Source organism: Hipposideros armiger, unplaced genomic scaffold (assembly GCF_001890085.2).
Source record: "Hipposideros armiger isolate ML-2016 unplaced genomic scaffold, ASM189008v1 scaffold_502, whole genome shotgun sequence".
Taxonomy (NCBI): domain Eukaryota; kingdom Metazoa; phylum Chordata; class Mammalia; order Chiroptera; family Hipposideridae; genus Hipposideros; species Hipposideros armiger.
In genome coordinates, this window is record NW_017731852.1 from 1,425,227 (window position 1) to 1,443,028 (window position 17,802).

Here is a 17,802-nt window from a genome sequence, read left to right on the forward strand (position 1 = left end):
TTCTCCTGATGGTGTGCTGGCCCTAGGAAGTTGATAGCATGTCCTGCGATGCTTGCGACCTTTACTGAATGAAAGAGGGCAAAGTGAGAGATGCTAATTACGACTCATGATGGCACTATTATACTTTATAGGTTTCTTTAAAATTAATAGTTTTCCTTCTGAAGCTTTTATTTGATTTTATGAAAGACATTAGTGCTGCCGCATTTTCTAATGTGGTTTGATATCAAATAGGACCAGATATGCTTTCTTCCGTTCTTGTGGCTTATCTGGGAAATAGTTCTTGACGTTTTCAGAACAGAGGTCTGGGAACATGTCTCTGTTCGTGATCTATGATCAGTCACTTTGGGATACCTTGCGGGAGCAGCAGGTGCTCTTTAACTCGTTATGTGGGGTGAATGTTAAGTGTCTGACGGGTGCAGGGCATCCCTGTTCCTTCTCCCTAGAATGCTCGGCCCCTTGATCTTTTCATGGCCAGCTTCTTGTCATCCAGGTCAGCTTACAAATCACTTTTTCTAAGACTCCGTCCCTGTCTAACTGCCCTGTCTGAATTAGCCATCCAGCTACTCCTTGGCACATTGCTCAGTTTTAACTCTTTTCCTGACATTTACCACTAGCTGATATTTGTCAATTTATTAATTTTCCCCAATTAGACCATACGCTTCACGAGTGTATCAGTTAGCTCATGCTGTGTAACAAGCTACCCCAGCAACTTAACTTACTAACACTCATCTATGGTTTCTAATGATTGTGTGTGTTGACTGGTGGTTTGTCTTGTGTGGACTGGGTCAGCCCTGACCGGATGGAATAGGATAGCCTCTCATATCTTAGATGGGCAGCTGGAGCCTTTCTCCACGTGATGTCTCATCCTAGTAACTAGGAAGGACATGCTCCAATGTGCAAGTACTTTTCAAGCCTCTGCTTACATCACATTTGCTAATGTCCCCTCGGCCAAAGCCATTCACCCAGCCAAGCCCAGGTTCACTGGATGAGGAAACAGACCCTGCTTCTCTGTGTGACGGCTGAGAAGGACTCGTAGCCGTTTGTAATCTCCCACAGGGAAAGTTGATTGTTTTGTTCACTCATGTGTGCCCACGGCTTAGAGCAGGCATTGGGAAAGGGCCAGCTAGTAAAACTTTTCAGCTCTGTAGGCCATATGGTCTCTGTTGCAGCTACTCTACTCTGCCCTTGGAGTGTGAGAACAGCTAGGGATGACCCACAAACCAGTGGGTGTGGCCGTATATAACATTATTTACAAAAGCAGGTGGCCAACTGGATTTGGCACGCAGACTGTACTTTGTGGACCCCTAGCTTAGAGTGTCACCTGTCACATAATAAATGCTCAGTGAATATTTGTAGAACCAACAAAGGGACCCAAACATTTGGTCCCAATTCTGCTTCCTCCCCAGCTGTTCTGACACCAACTGGGTGTACTGCATTACAATTTGACACTAACCACCTGGAGTTAGTGTCAAACCACAGGTCAAAGGCTTGGTACTCCATAGCGCAGCCCTCTCTTCAGAGGCCAGCCACGCTTTGGGGGTCCCCAGGCCACCCACACTTCTGGTCGACTGGCTATAAATTTGGGGGTTCCCACAAACTCTTTGGGTTCAAAAATTTGCTAGAACTCACAGCACAGAACTAAAATAAAGTTGTAGTGTTCCGTCAGCCCCAAGCCTACTGATGATAGCGCCCTCCGTGAGGAATGCCGCTTTGCTCGCCCTGGTGCACGTCATGCCCAGCGAGCTCCACAGACATTCCCTACGTTAGGGCCTCTGTTCGTGGCAGGGCCAGCTCTCATGGTTTTTGTTATGATCCCAGGACGCACTTCAGCAAGAAACCATTAGGGAACTTTGAGGAATGAGATTTATTACCCACAGGTCCTGGAGGGTACATGGTACCCTGAGGCCCACATAGCGAGATCATGGGGTGGAGGAGAGAAAGCGGGAGAGGGAGAGGGAGGGAGAAGGGGAACGACCTTGGGCTCTGCTGTATTAGGATCTGAGGGAGGGGCATCTAGTGTTTCCTGGGTTTGTTCTTTATTGGCTAAAGCATGAAGCAGGAGTTAGGGTGCAGGAAGGGAGAAGCAGGGCCCCCCAAGTGGTCAGTTACCTAGGTCACCCAGGGCTTCCTGCAAGAGGGAGCTTCATGGGTGGGAGCAGCCTGATTCCTTATCTGGTGGTTTGCTAGTAGCTGAGTCCTAAGGCTGGCACTGTGATAATTCAAGATGGATGTCGTTTGCAATGGATGCCTGGGGATCAGAACGCTTAATGTCAGGCACGTGCACTACATATATTTACAATCACAGCTTTATATTAAGGATACACGGAGGGTGAGGTCTGGGAGAGTCCCGGACACAGAGCTCGCATGCCTTCCCAGAAGCAGGGACATCACGCTCCCATCTCGGCAATGTATCCTCTAGCCAGAAAAAGCCCACTGAGTTGGTGTCCAGAGTTTCTACTGGGTTTTCATTACCGAGATGTGATCGGCTGAATCCTCGACATGTGATTGAACTCCACCTCCAGCCCCATTGCTCTCTTTGGAGGTCAGGTGGCCAAAAGACCCAGCCCTCTAATCATACATTTGGTCTTTCCGGTGACCCACCCCCATCCTGAGGCTATTTAGGGACCCCACAGGCCACCTCATTAGCATAACAAGATGCTCCTATCACTCAGGAAATTCTAAGAGCTTCCTAAGCTCTGTGCCAGGACCTGGGACAAAGCCCAGCTATGTTCTTTGTTTTACCACCATCACAAAGATCATGCTGAAGAATCCAATACACAGGGGTGTGAAAATAGCAGTAGCAACGATACCACTAATAAAGTGACCATCATGGCCATGGCTAACGCTTCGTGTTTCTATATGCCAAGTGCTTTAGGTGGTACACATCATTTAGTCCTCATTCCCACCTGCGAGTGTGGGCACTGCCATTCTCTCCCTTTCACAGATGAGGAAAGTAAGACTCAGACTAACAGCTGGGGGTTCTTGCTGTGTGGAGCAGAGCCCTGGCCCAAACTGGCTGAAGCAAGCTACAAGGAGTTTATTGACGCCTGTAACCAAAAAGTTAAGGGAATAGCTTCAGGTTCACCTGTATCCAGGAGCACAACTGATATACATGATCCGTTTCTTCCCATCCTTGGCTTTATTTCCCTCTCTTTTGGTTTTGTTTTCAGGCAGCCTTTCCCCGACTGCTTGCCCCATGCTAACAATATAGCAGCACCCTCTTAGATACCCCCAAAGGAGGACAATTTCTCCTTCCAGGAAGTTCTAGCAAAACCCTCACTGGACTGACTTGGGTATGTGCCCACCTCTAAACCCCTGGGGATGGAAGGCAGAGCCCAGCCTGACCTGGATCCTGTGTCCTGACTGGACCCAGGAAGGCTGTGCCAGCAACAACTGACCACAGAGACCCCATGTGGGGGAGGGCTGGTTTCCAAAGCACTCTTGGGGGCTGTAAATTTGAGGACATCAGGCAGGCAGGCAGGCAAAGCCAAAGTCTGCCCCTCGTCACCCTCCATCAGATGTGAGGTTTTGATATAGCAATGGTCACATCAAACCCCACGCAGAACAAACATCCTGTTCCATTGGAGTAACAGCCCAAGTTCTGCCACAATTGGGTGACAGCATCGGTTCTACTTTGACATAGCAGCAGAGTCCTACATAAGACCCATTAGCTGAGCGTCATCCCATCACCATGGTAACTCCATGAGACCCATCGGCTTGGTGTAATAGTATGAGTCCTCTCTCTATGGGGCACAGTGTGAATCCTACCAGTCTGGGGTACACAGGATCCCCATTATTTTAGGAAGAAACATTTAGTGTCCTGACTTCAGGGTAGTGCTGTAGGACCCGCCACCATGGAGAAAGGGTATAACCCTGTCTGTCATTTTCAGCAGTGATTCTTACCTGGGGCGATTTGCCTCCCTGCCGCCAGGGGACAAGGTCTGGAGACATTTTTGGCTGTCATACCTTAGGTGGGGGTACTACTGGGAGCAAGAGGGTAGAGCCCAGGGATGCGGCTCAGCACCCTTAATGGCCCCCCACAATGGAGAGTTCTCTGGCCCCAAATGTCAACAGTGCTGTGGGTGTAGGCCCCTGCTTTAGGGTAGTGGCGGAAGTCCCATCACTTGGGACCCTGTGCAGCATGCTGTCTGCCGTGAATAGGGGGATCCTGTGGGCCCTAACCCCCCTCTGCTCTTTTCTCAGCTTGATGTGCACTCCGTGTCTGGGCCCCTGTCCCAAGGTCTGTCACCTCCTAGAAGGCGAGAAGACCATCGACTCAGTGACGTCTGCCCAGGAGCTCCGAGGCTGCACCGTTGTCAATGGAAGCCTTATCATCAACATTCGAGGCGGCAGTGAGTGCTGGGGGGAGCGGCCTGCTGGGGTCCATGTTCCCTGTGAGTGGAGAGGGAAGTGGTCCAGACTCTGCTTCATGCTCCTTAGGCGATTTTAAGACCGTCCTGGGTGGTTCTCCGAACAGCGGAGTCACCCAGCTGTTTGCTTCCAAACCTGAAATTCGGAGCTCCATCTGGCCCTGTCCTCCCAGCCCGCCCCCGAGATTCTGATTTTCCACGTTGGGAGCTGGGGTGTCAGGAATTTGCGTTTTTAACAAGCAGGCAACATGCCCTGGTACAGGTCTGGGGACCATGTTTCTAGAAATAACATCACAGGCAAAAAAGCATTGCTTTATTTATTTATTCAGCAAACATTTGTGGAGTATTCACAGTGCACAAGCTATGTCCGTGCATGATGGATCTTGCAAATAAGCAAATCAACGTCTCATGTAAACTCAGGTGGTGTCCTGCTATGAAGGGAAGCAAAGCCGGGTAGTGGAGGGAGCAGGTCGGCAACCTTTTCTTACAAAGGGCCACATAATAAATATATTCAGCCTTGCAGGCCAGAGGATGTCCATCATAATTATTCAACCCTGCCCGTGTAGAGAACATATGAACAAATGGGTGTGGCTCTGTGCCAATAAAATTTTATTTACAAAACAAGCAGACAGGGCTTGGCCAGTGGTCTGGAGTTTGCGAACTGTTGAAACAGAGAGTAAGAGGGTTACTATTTTAGAAGAGTTCCTGGTTGGAGGAGCCGTGCTTTGAGTTGGTGATGGAGCAAACCAAGCAGATCAATAGGAGAGTGATTTTCTCGGGGAGCATGGTATGAAATGAGAAAAAAAGCAGTGGTTACTTGTTTAGGGACTTACCGATCCTGTAGTAAGGACTTTGGATTTCATTTTAATTAAATATGATTCATTTTGAGCAGGATACGTCAAAGTCATTTTCAGCCTGTAATTTAATTTCCTACTGTGGGAAAGTATGGAAAGATTAAAATATTTCTGTAAAACTCACTGGATATTCTCTCATTTCCTTAGACAACCTGGCAGCTGAGCTAGAGGCCAACCTCGGCCTTATTGAGGAAATTTCAGGGTATCTGAAAATCCGCCGTTCCTATGCCCTCGTGTCACTTTCCTTCTTCCGGAAGTTACGTCTGATTCGGGGGGATACCTTGGAAGTCGGGTATGTGGGTTCTGATTCTGTGTCTGTCCTGAATGCCAACTGGAAGTTGGTGAGTTAGAAAAAGTTAGGGGTTTTTGCCAAGACATGGAAACAATCTTAAGTGTCTATCAACAGATGAATGGATAAAGAAAATGTGGTATATATATATATATATATATATATATATATATATATATATAACAGAATATTATTCAGGAATATTATGCATAAAAAACAAGGAAATCCTGCCATTTGTGACAACATGGATGGACTTTGAGGGCATTACGCTCAGTGAAATAAGTCAGACAGAGAAAGACAAATACTGTATGATCTCACTTATATGTAAAATCTAAAAAAACCCCAAACCCCCAAACCAGAAAACCCAGGCTCATAGATACAGAACACAGATTGGTGATTGCCAGAGGCAGGGAGTCAGGGTGGGTGAAATGGGTGAAGGGGGTCAAAAGGTACAAGCTTATAGTTATAAAATAAATAAGTCCTGCGGATGTAATGTACAGCATGGTGAGGATAGCTAATAATACTGTATTGTATATTTGAAAGTTGCTAATAGAGTGAATCTTAAAAGTTCTCATCACAAGAAAAAGATTTCTTTTAATGATGTGAAGTGATAGATTTTAACTAAACTTAGTGTGGTAATAATTTTGCAGTATATACCTATGTCAAATTATTATGTTGTACACCTAAAACTAATAATGTTATATATGAATTATATCTCAATAAAACTGGAGGAAAAATAGGAAAACTTAGGTTTTTTTTTTTTTAAATTGGGGTATAATTGACATATAACATTGTATTAGTTTCAAGTGTACAATATCACGATTCGATATTTGTATACATTGTGAAATGGTCACCACATAAGTCTAGTTAACATCTGTCACCATACATAGTTACGAAAATTTTTTTCTTCTGATGAGAACTTTCAAGATCTACTCTTTCAGCAACTGTCAAATATTCAATACAGTGTTGTTAACCATAGTCACCACAGTAACTTAGGGGCTTTTAAAGCCAAACCCCCCCCCCCAAAACAAAAAACATTTATTAGGAGAAAGTTCCTTGAGAAATCTTGAGAGGAAGGAATGTGTGTTGCAACATGTTTGAAGATCCAGCCATGGCAGGTGATACCCGTTTTACAGTCACTCTTGGAAGTCGCAGGAGCTCAGCCTAACTTTGTGCTCTCCAAGGGTGCTGGTCAGAATGAAATAGGGCATCTTGCTCTCTGGGCTTCAGTGTGAGTTGGAGTTTAGGCCCAATCAGAACCCTGCAATTACTGCATCTAGCACCTTCTCAGTCCCTGGTCCCCGTGATACAGATTACATCTGTTAATTGCATCTCATCTTCTCTGGCCCATAAGGTTCTCTACCTCCTTAAGGTATCCTTCTGGCCTCCCCGGGATTCCTCCCTCATTCCTCTCCCAGGCTTCCCTGCCTCTACCTGCCTTTGAGAGTTGATGTCCTGGGTTCCCAGCCTTTGCCATCTCTGTAGTGATCTCTAGTACTGAGACCCCCAACCATGGCTTACCCCCAAGCTTGCCTCCAGCTGGGTGACCCCTGGGAACCTCAAATACAACATGTACAAAATGGAACTCTCCTTCTTGCCCCCATTGTCCATCCTCATTTCTCAGATCCCCTCCCCTCTAGGTCATGCTGACCCTATTTCCATTAGTGAAACAACAGCAATCCAGACTAGCTATGTTTCATGCAGACTGAGATGGACTTATGGGCAAGAAGTCCGAGGAAGCCATCCAACAATGCCATCAAGGATAGGACCCAGGTTTTTTTCCATATTTGTGTTCCTCTTGGTCACATGATGGCTGCCTCACCCTCAACCTTATGTCTAGACGCAACAGGAAAAGGGGAAAGGGACAAAGATATATATCATTTGCTACTGCCTCTTTAAAAGAAATCTTGCCTGTAATTTCCCACAGTCTCATCCCTAACATTGTTTTCTGTTTATATGTCCTTGGCCAGAACTGGGTCATGTGGCTGCTCCTAGCTGCAAGAGAGTCTGGGAGGGTGAATATTTATCTTTTTCAATCTAATAATAGAGGAAGGCCAGGGAAGAGAGGGGGGTGCGCGTGCGCACGTGTGTGTGTGTGTGTGTGTGTGTGTGTGTGAATGGCTTTAGAGAAGCCAATCCACAGAATTGTTTAGAGACTACTCTCTTGAATCACTCACCAGCTCATGTTGATTTTTCTGCCACAAAACTGCCTTTTTGTTGTAAGTTTAGACTTTTCATTTGGATTATTCCACTGACCTCCTAGCTGGGCTTCCTAGAAATGGACCAGAACTGTCCAACAGAAGTATAATGCAAGTCACATATGTGACTTTAAATCTAGTAGCCACATTTATAAAACTTTAAAAGAAATAGGTGAAATTAATTTTAATAATGCATTGTATTGCTTTCAGTTAAGACAAAACAAACAAAAACTCATAGACACAGACAACAACAGTATGGTAGTTATCAGAAGGAAACGGGTAGGAGGAGGTAGAAAAGGGTAAAGGGGGTCAAATATATGGTGACGGGAAGAGACTTGACTTTGGGTGGTGAACACACAATGCAATATACAGATGATGTATTACAGAATTATATACCTGAAACCTATATAATTTTATTAACCATTGTCACCCCAATAAATTTAATAAAAATTTAAAAATTGAAACAAAAATAATGCATTCTACTTAACCCATTACATCTAAAATATCATTTCAACTTGGAACCAATATAAAAAACTATGAAGATCTTTCACACCTTTATTTTTTTTGCATGCTCTTTTCAAAATCTGTTTTTTACTTCCACTACAGTTCAGAATGGCCACATTTCAGGTGCTCAGTAGCCAGAGGTGGCTAATGGTTTCTGTATTGGCCAAACAGATCTAGATGTTTCCCTTCTCCCATCCATCATATGCTGGTGACCCACTAATGGTTCTAAGGTGCACAGGTCTAATCAAGTTACTGAGTTGTTATGAAACCTTCATTGGCTTTCTTCTGCCTACCAAGGAAGGTCACATGTTCTTAGTCTTGGTCTGGTATGCAGTATATTCCAGTGTTTGGCCCAATGCAGCTCTCCAGTCTTTTCTTGTCATTTGCTGGCCAGAGCAGGCTACTTTGCTCTTCCTTGGGCCAAGCTCATGTGCCTCTGTGTCTTGATTATTTCCCCTCTGTGAAACCCACATCTCAATACATCACAGTCGTACTCTCCTCCCCCACAAGATGGAACTCAGATACCTTCCTGGCCATGAACACTTGTCCCTCGTCCCTTGTCCAATTGCCTTTTATCCCCCTACCCCTGAGACAACACTTACCGAGTATGTGCCAAGCAGGTGGTTAGGGCTGGGTATGTAGTGCTGAACGAGATCAACTCTAGCATGGCCCTGTCATCGTGGAGTTGGAGATGACAAGCTGATGATTGACTAGGTGTGTGTGTTTCCATAGGAACTACTCTTTCTACGCCTTGGACAACCAGAACCTAAGGCAGCTGTGGGACTGGAGCAAACACAACCTCACCATCACTCAGGGGAAACTTTTCTTCCATTATAATCCCAAACTCTGCTTGTCGGAAATTCACAAGATGGAGGAAGTTTCAGGAACGAAGGGGCGCCAGGAAAGGAATGACATTGCCCTGAAGACCAATGGGGACCAGGCGTCCTGTAAGTGGTGATGCCCTGGTCCTTCCAGTCTGTGGATCCCCTCACCCACCACACTGGCCCCCAGGGGTATCACTGCCCCCCAGTGAGCTTAAACAACTATATAGGCTTTCTGAAATACTGAGGACAGGTGTTGTACATCTTGTCTCTGTGCCTAGTGCACCAGACACAGTGCCTGATAGTGGAAGATGCCACGTAAGCATTGAATGAATGACGCCTCCTTACACAGGGCCTTGGTTCAAATGCTACAGCAGGTCCTGTAGTTGCTACAGCTGGAGACTGTCAGCCGACTGCACTTCTCTGACAGGGTCTCTCTTGAAGGCATATGTGAGCATTGAGCTGCCAGGGTTTCTGTAATGCCTTTATGTAGAGCTGGTTCCTTAGGGCAGAATGTGGTCCAAGCTGTGGGAATTCAGGGGCGGGAGAGAGTGAGGTTGGGGTGGAGCCTAAGGGAGGGCTAGCATCCTAGGCAGAGGAAGTTACTCTCTCCAAGGCATCGTCTCTCCAAGGAATTGTCTGTCCAAGGTGTATGTGAGCTGCACACTCTCTAAACTCTCTTAGCATGTGCTCATTTGTACTGGAGTTACGTCTTCTCACATGTCAGACTTGAAAGTCCATATGCATGACAGAATTGTGTCAGGACAAACGTGACCCTTGAAAATCTCTAACTATAGGCCAGTTGCCCTTCTCTTATTGGCACCAGCTGCTGTTATTCATTTGCGCATCTGCCAGGTAATTGGCTGGCAGTAGGGGCCAACTTCCATGTGACCAGTTCTTCCCTTTGGGCCCTGGGCGACGCGCGTGGGAACAAGGCCAGTCCATAGAGCAGCAGGATGATGTCTCCCTTTTATGGACACTCTTGGGAGTATAGGATCACTGCTTTCGGCTGAAACAAATTAAATACTGATATTCTTCCTTCTTTTTAAAAAACTTTTCTAGGTGAAAATGAATTACTTAAATTTTCTTTTATTCGGACATCTTATGATAAGATCATGCTGAAATGGGAGCCATACTGGCCCCCTGACTTCCGAGACCTCCTGGGGTTCATGCTGTTCTACAAAGAGGCGTAAGTAGAGGGTTAAGAGGTGTGTGTGTTGTGTGAATGATCAGATGTTCCCTTCGGAGGCACCTCTCTGTCTGCTTTCCACTCGTGGCATGAATATCATAGGCTCCATTTTATGATCTCACCAGTTGATGGTGTGTGAAGTCAGTCAGTCATGTTCCCTTTTGTCAAAAGCCAGAAATTGAAGCAGACAGGCTCCTTTTGGAGGTTCAGATTGGCCAATTTCCTATAGCGATATTCCATTTTGCCTCTTCTATGCACATCTCACCAGACGTCCTCAACAAAAGTTGCTCAGTCTACTTAATGGGTTTTGAAAAATTTATTTCTTAACCAACTTTGTATTTTTCCTGACATCTAAAAAATTGTGGTAAAAATTGACCATTTAAATTATTTTTAAGTGTCCAGCTCAGTGGCATGAAGTACATTCGTTATGTTGTGTAGCCATCACCACCACCCATCTCTAGAACTTTCTCATCTTCCCAAACTGAAACTGTGACCACCTAGTCATTTTGACTATACGACTGTGCTGAAAATTTAAAGGAAGATAATGGAAATGGTGATGGTATTAATAGTAATAATAGCCCATCTCTCAAGATTTATTATGTGTCAGGCTGTTTGCTGAGAAGTTGTACACATTCTGTCATGTAATCTTATCAATAACTCATGAGCTAGCTGCTATTTTTATATCATCACCATTGTTATTGGGAAATTATATTTATTATTTATTTAATCTTATTTAATATTTATTAAATATTGCTTATTAAACATCATTATTTAATATTTATTATAATTATATAATGCATTACATATATAATAAAATAAAAATGTAATGATTGAATATTAAATATTATTAATCAATATTATTAATATTAAATACTATTATTATTGAGGCATCAAGGGAGGTGGTCCCTTTCTCTTTGGCTGTTTCTGTGTCATTTTTCCTTGTGGAATAAGGTTGTTGGTGAAGAAGATGTAACCCTATAGGATGTCATTTCCCCTGGCCGCATCTCAGAGCTGTAGTTGAAAAATGATAACCGCCTTCTCCTATTTCATCTCGAAAGCCCTTATCAGAATGTGACGGAGTTCGATGGGCAGGATGCGTGTGGCTCCAACAGCTGGACAGTGGTGGACATTGACCCTCCTCTGAGGTCCAATGACCCTAAGTCACAGAACCATCCCAGATGGCTGATGTGGGGTTTGAAGCCCTGGACCCAGTATGCCATCTTTGTCAAGACCTTGGTTACCTTTTCTGATGAACGTCGCACATATGGGGCCAAGAGCGACATCATCTATGTCCAGACAAATGCCACCAGTAAGTATTTTGTGGGAATATGAATCCGTGCACGAATGGGACATCTTGCCTTTGACAGGCTGACATGGCGATGTTGTATGAAGTGCCTTTTTGCCTGGTTATTGGCTTCTAAAAGAGACAGGTGCTGAGTTTTATAATTTCAGAAGATAACACAGTAGCAACAAGCCACCTAAGAGGTATATATATATATATATATATATATATATATATATATATATATATATATATATATATATATCTATCTCTCTCTCTCTCTCTCTCTCTCCTTCCCATTGTGGAAAAATTTCAAATCATCAGAAAATTAGAAAGAAGAATGAACCCTATGAACCATCTCCCAGCTTCAACAGTTATCAACATTTTGCCATTTTTGTTTCATCTCTACATTTTAGTTATATAAAAATATAACTAAATTGTATTTCAGGACAACTTAGTTATATTTTTATAAAGCCTAGGTTCTCCTATAGTGGTTGTTCTCAACTGGGGGACATTGGGTGATATCTGGAGACATTTCTGGTGGTTGTGACTATGGAGGGGGTGCTGCTGGCATCTGGTGAGTGGAGACCAAGGAAGCCGCTCCACACCCTGCAATGCACAGGACGGCCCCCATGACAAAGAATCGTCCGGCCCGAAAGTCACTAGTGTTGAGGGTGAGAAACCCTATTCTACAGCATAGAGTCCAAACTTCATGAATCAGTGTCAGCTTTTTCGGCCAGTGCCCCCTCATCCTGTTTCCTCCAGCAATACCAAAGGACTTACAGTTTCTGGAAACCTCCAGCTCCTGGGGCCTTTGTATACACTGTGTCCTCTTGCCTTGAGACCCCTACCTCCACCCCTCACCTACTCTCGGCTACATACTGGAGGGAAGGTTTTGTGGAGTCCAAATGAGGTGCATTGAGATGGGGGGGGGGATGTCAGATGAGCTGCCAGCTCAGTAATACAATTGAATGGTGTCCAGCTGCTGAAATTTGCCCTGTGACTGGGTTCAATTTGGGGTGAATATTAACCAAAAAATGTGAATTTGTCTCTCTTCACCATCCTCCCTTTTCCCCAGCGTCAGCATCTTTCCAGGTCCCCAAACAGAGAGCCTGACTTATAGTTGGAGCTGGATAAATGTGTGTTGCATAAATGAATGAATGAATGGCTACACAATCTACATAATCTGTAGTAGGAATGGACTGTAATTTTGTAACTCATGCCCTTACTGGGTGGGCATTCCATGTCTCCAGTTTTCTCTGATGTTATAAATAACACCGCAGTGAACAACCTCATGATTTTTTTAACCTGTATGGCCCCTCTCACACCCATCCAACAGCTTGCATCCTTTTCACAGTGGACCCATTTCCTTTCTCCTTTCCAGATCCTTCTGTCCCCCTGGATCCCATCTCGGTTTCTAATTCCTCATCCCAGATTATCCTGAAGTGGAAGCCTCCCTCTGACCCCAACGGCAACATCACTCACTACCTGGTTTTCTGGGAGAGGCAGGCAGAAGACAGTGAGCTGTACGAGTTGGATTATTGCCTCAAAGGTGAGTGCAGATGGATGTGTGGGAGCGGCCAGTTTGACACACGTCTGATCCACTTTGTTCCACTTTCAGGGAAACACCTCTCCCCTTCCGTTTCCCAGTGTGTGTACAAGTGCACACGTACACACATACACATTTCTAAACATCACCACACGAGTACACACTCTGAAGACTCGTGTCGAAACCAGATATTTCCCGTGTCTTGACACCATTTTCCTCTGGAATTTTCTCCTCCTTCCTCCCTCACACCCTCTTTCCTTTCTCTCCCTGCCCTTCCCCGTCCCCTGTGGGGATGTAGCTGTGTTAACCCAGAGAGACTTCCCTGCTAGACTAGAAGCAAACTGAGCAGTGTTGCGAGATGACTGACAAAATCATGGAAGGATTTTGGCCCCTAAATTTAGACCCTTACATTTTAAGGATTGGAGACAGTGAGGAGCGAAAATCTATTCCTTCCTGTGCTTTCTGTTAAAAATTTATACTGATGATAAAATTTTTTTCAGTCCTTAATTTTATTTACTTAGTGGACTTCCATCTATATACAGAAAAAAAATGGAAAAATATTTGAAGCCTCAAACTAGTCTGTATAAATTAATGTAAGATTATTTTAAAGCTAGGTTTTAAAAAACCCTATCAGACTGGAGAAACAAGCCATTTTTTTCTTTAGTTGTTTCTTTGTTTTTCTTTGTCTGTATTTATTTTTCTTTAGGTTTTTAGAGTTAGTAATATCCTCAGCCCTTGACCTTGGGGCTGCTGGAGAGGTGTGGGTGAGGCCGGGAGCCTTTGGTCCTCTCTTGGCTGGACCTCTGACCTGCTGTAGGGCGTTGGGCACTCACCACGCTTGTCACCGGCTGCCTCCTTTTTGGGAGAAGGGGCGGGAGGCCAGATGATCTCAGGGAGCTGTCCCAGCTCTAGGATCATGTGCTATATATATGCCTGTGACCTCATTCCCCGCCTGAGCTGAGGATTGCAAACGTGATTTATTTATCTCCTTGTCTGCTTTACAAAACTGGAGAGCAAGCACGGTGGTCGGCTCGGCTGAGAGCTGTTTGCCCTGCATTTGTGTAACTGAAACCTCCAGCTAGAACTGCCACCAGCAGTGGGCAGGCAGTCAGTGCTTTCCTCTTTATTTTAAAAGAGCAACAACAAGTATTTATTTATTTATTTATTTATTTATTATTTTGGAAGTATAAATCTGTCATTACAATGCGACTATTTAAACATAGTTTTATTTCTAATGATCCCAAAGTTTATGTAATTAAAAATAAACTTACTAAGGATAGATCTGTGCGATTCCACAGATCTGTGGAGGCGTCAAATCTATAGAGACAGGAAGTAGATGGTGGTGCCAGGGGCTGGGGGAGGGGAGGGGAGTGAGTGTTTAATGGGGACAGAGTGACAGTTTGGGACAATGGAAAGTTCTGTATATGGATGGTGGGGATGGTAGCACCCTAATGTGAATGTACTTAGTGCCACTGAACTCTACTCTTAAAAATGATTAAGATGGTAAATTTTATGTTATGTGTATTTTACCACAATCAAAAAAACAAAAAAAAACACATACTCATATACACACACAAATAAACTTATTAACACACACACAAAATAAATTTACTAACCATGTCCTGTAGGGGCTTCCTATTAGTATCATTAATTGGCCTTTTTTTTTAGCTTTACTGAGGTATAATTGACAAGTAACATTGTAAGACATTTAAATCATACATTGTGGTGACTGATCTATGTATACATTGTGAAAGGACTCCTCTTACCTAGCTACATATTTATCACCTCTCATACTTATCTTTTTTTGGGGGGAAGGGAGAATATTTAGAACATATGTTAACTGTCTTAGCATATTTAAATTATACAATACAGTCTTATGAACTATATGGCTTTTTTTAATTGTGATAAAATATACATAACAAAAAATTTACCATTTTAAGTGTACAGCTCAGTGGCATTAAGTATATTCACATTGTCCTGGAACCATCCCCACTGTCCATCTCCAGAACTTCCGCATCTTCCCAAACTGACACTCTGTCCCCATCAAACACTCACTCGCCTCCCCTCCCCCAGCCCCTGGCACCACCATCTACTTCTGTCTCTATGGATTTGACTGCTCTAGGTATGTCAGTATGCTTTATTCTTTAGTCATAGAAAACCCATGGGACACCAAGGACCATGCAGTGGGTGCCAGAAAGGGTGGTGGGTATCAGGAGCTATGCCTGCACCTGATCAGAAGTTCCTTTCCCTCTGGAAAATTCTCAGGAACCCCCCTTACTAAGGAAATCCTAAGTTTTTTTCCACCCATAATGCCATCACTAGCCCTCTTGCAGTGAACTCAGCCAGGTTATTCCATGTGTATCAATAAACATAACTAATATATATATTTTTTTAAGCTGAGCCATCCTGCTACCTGTCGGCAGCTCAGCGGCTGCTCAGCTCAGGCCGGGCATCGAACTGCTGTTGCTCAGAGCTCAAACTCTTGAGCGAGCTCTTAACCAACTGAGCCACTCGGCCGGCCCCATAAGTAGTATTTTTAAGAGTCCATTGCAGGCTTTCAAAGGTGTGTAAGGACTTGGGCTTCCGAGTGGACACTCACCACTCGCAGGAAGACACTTAGAGCTTATTGTCTATAGGATCCATTTAAGGGGGGAGCAAGGATGGAATTTCCTGTGCTTGGTAGACACTAGTGGAGCACCGAGGGCTGGTGGCAGGAAAGGGGACTCTAAGGGCTGTCATGGATTTTGCCTGTAAGGAGTAGTGTGCATTTGCGAGGTTGTACCAGAAGTGTGGTGGTGCGAATGGATGTCAGGGATTAAGACACAGTCAGGTGTGGTACTTAGAAAACAGCATTGTGTTTTTAAGACTGCTACCTAGAGAGTTTTTTTAAAAAAATTCTCTTTTCTATGTTTATTTGAAAGTTTTCTTCCCCCGATTTCCTCTCATGTCTTTAGTCCAGGGTTTTTCTACCTCGGTAGTGTTGACTTTTGGGACTGGGTAATTCCCTGGGTGAGGCTGTCCTGCTGTTGTAGGATGTCCAGCAGCATCCCTGGTCTCCACCATCTAGATGCCAGTGGTCCTTTTTCTCCCCACCAGTCCTGACAACCAAAAATATCTCCAGACCTTGCCCAATGAATGTCCTGGGGGTGTAAAGTTGTGCGGAATCACCCCCTGGTGAGAACCACCGCTCTACTCTGACTTCAGGATTCCTGAATGAGCTAGATTCTTTCATTTGTACTGCACATTTTGATGACTCAGTATAACCACAGGGTCTCTAAGCTGGACCCCTTAGAATTCCCTGTGAAATTCTGCTCTGCCCATGTGGTTGATTGACTGATTGATTCATTCACTCATTCAACTGTGACTTGGCTACTCTGTTCTTTTCTGACTTCACCTCCCACCATTATCTCCCACATCCTCTTCTAGCACATTGGGTCCTTGTTGTCTTTCTTTTTTAAAAAAATGTTATTGTTAGTTTCAGGTGTACAGAACAATGCAATAGTTACCATTTTCACCTCTCACAAAGTAACAACCCCCCTCCCCCATCTACTGCCCACCCACCCCCGATATCATGCTTATCTATTACAATTCCATTGACTCCATTCCCACTCTCTACTCCACGTCCCGTGACTATATGTATGTATAATTATAGTTGACATACATTGTTATTCAACATCAGTTTCAGAAATACAGTGCGGTGGTCAGGCCTCTACACCGACTATGTGGTGGGCTCCCTAACAAGACATGAGTCCATCTGGCCCCCTAAAAAATATTTACAACATTATTGATTATATTCCCCAGACTGTCTTTTCTATCCCTGAGGCCATATTGTAGATACCAATTTGTATTGTCTCATCCCTTCCCTTTTCCCTCATCCCCACTCTCTCCCAACTAGCAACCTCAGTTTTTCCTCTGTGTCTCTGAGACTATTTCTGTTTACATTTCTCATTTATTCAGTTTTTTAGAATCCACGTGTAAGTGAGATCATATGGTATTTGTCTTTCTCTGACTGACTTATTTCACTTAGCATAATGTTCTCTAGTTCCATCCATATTGTTGCAAATAGTACTATTTCCTTCTTCTTTATAGCAGAGTAATACTCCATTGTATAAATGTACCATAATTTCTTAATCCAGTAGTCTACCGATGGGCATTTCGGTTGTTTCCACATGTTAGCTATTGTGAATAGCGCTGCAATGAACATAGGGGTGCATATATTTTTTCGGATTAATGTCTTGGGTTTTTTTTGGATAAATACCTAAGAGTGGAATTGCTGGGTCATACGGGACTTCCATTTCCAGCTTTTTGAGATACCTCCATACTTATTTCCATAGTGGCTGCACCAGTCTGCAGTCCCACCAACAGTGCACCAGGGTTCCCTTTTCCCCACAACCTCGCCAGCACTTGTTGTTTGTTGATTTATTGATGATGGCCATTCTGACCGGGGTAAGGTGGTATCTCATTGTGGTTTTTATTTGCATTTCCCTAATGCTAAGTGAGGTTCAACATTTTTTCATATGCCTGTTGGCCATCTGTATGTCCTCTTTGGAGAGATGTCTCTTCATATCCTCTGCCCGTTTTTTAATTGGGTTGTTTGTTTTTTTGGTGTTGAGTTGCATGAGCGTTTTATATATTTTGGATATTAACCCCTTATCAGATATCTCGTTGACAAATATCTTCTCCCATTCAGTAGGCTTCCTGGTCCCTTGTTGTCTTTCAACATGCCAAGGAAATGCCTACCTAGGG

The 17,802-nt window shown here is 44.1% G+C and overlaps 1 protein-coding gene across 1 annotated transcript in view; it reads left to right on the forward strand.

Annotated features, from left to right (window-relative positions):
* The window catches only part of INSR (insulin receptor), a gene marked incomplete at its 3' end in the record, with an annotated part of 122,899 nt that overhangs the window by 76,194 nt on the left and 28,903 nt on the right, over positions 1-17,802 (forward strand). Inside the window, exons 4-9 of the mRNA XM_019667604.1 lie at positions 4,204-4,352; positions 5,372-5,516; positions 8,948-9,162; positions 10,099-10,225; positions 11,284-11,534; positions 12,892-13,059. Of these exons, the coding sequence (XP_019523149.1) occupies positions 4,204-4,352; positions 5,372-5,516; positions 8,948-9,162; positions 10,099-10,225; positions 11,284-11,534; positions 12,892-13,059 (1,055 nt within the window). The remainder of the gene's footprint in view (positions 1-4,203; positions 4,353-5,371; positions 5,517-8,947; positions 9,163-10,098; positions 10,226-11,283; positions 11,535-12,891; positions 13,060-17,802) is intronic.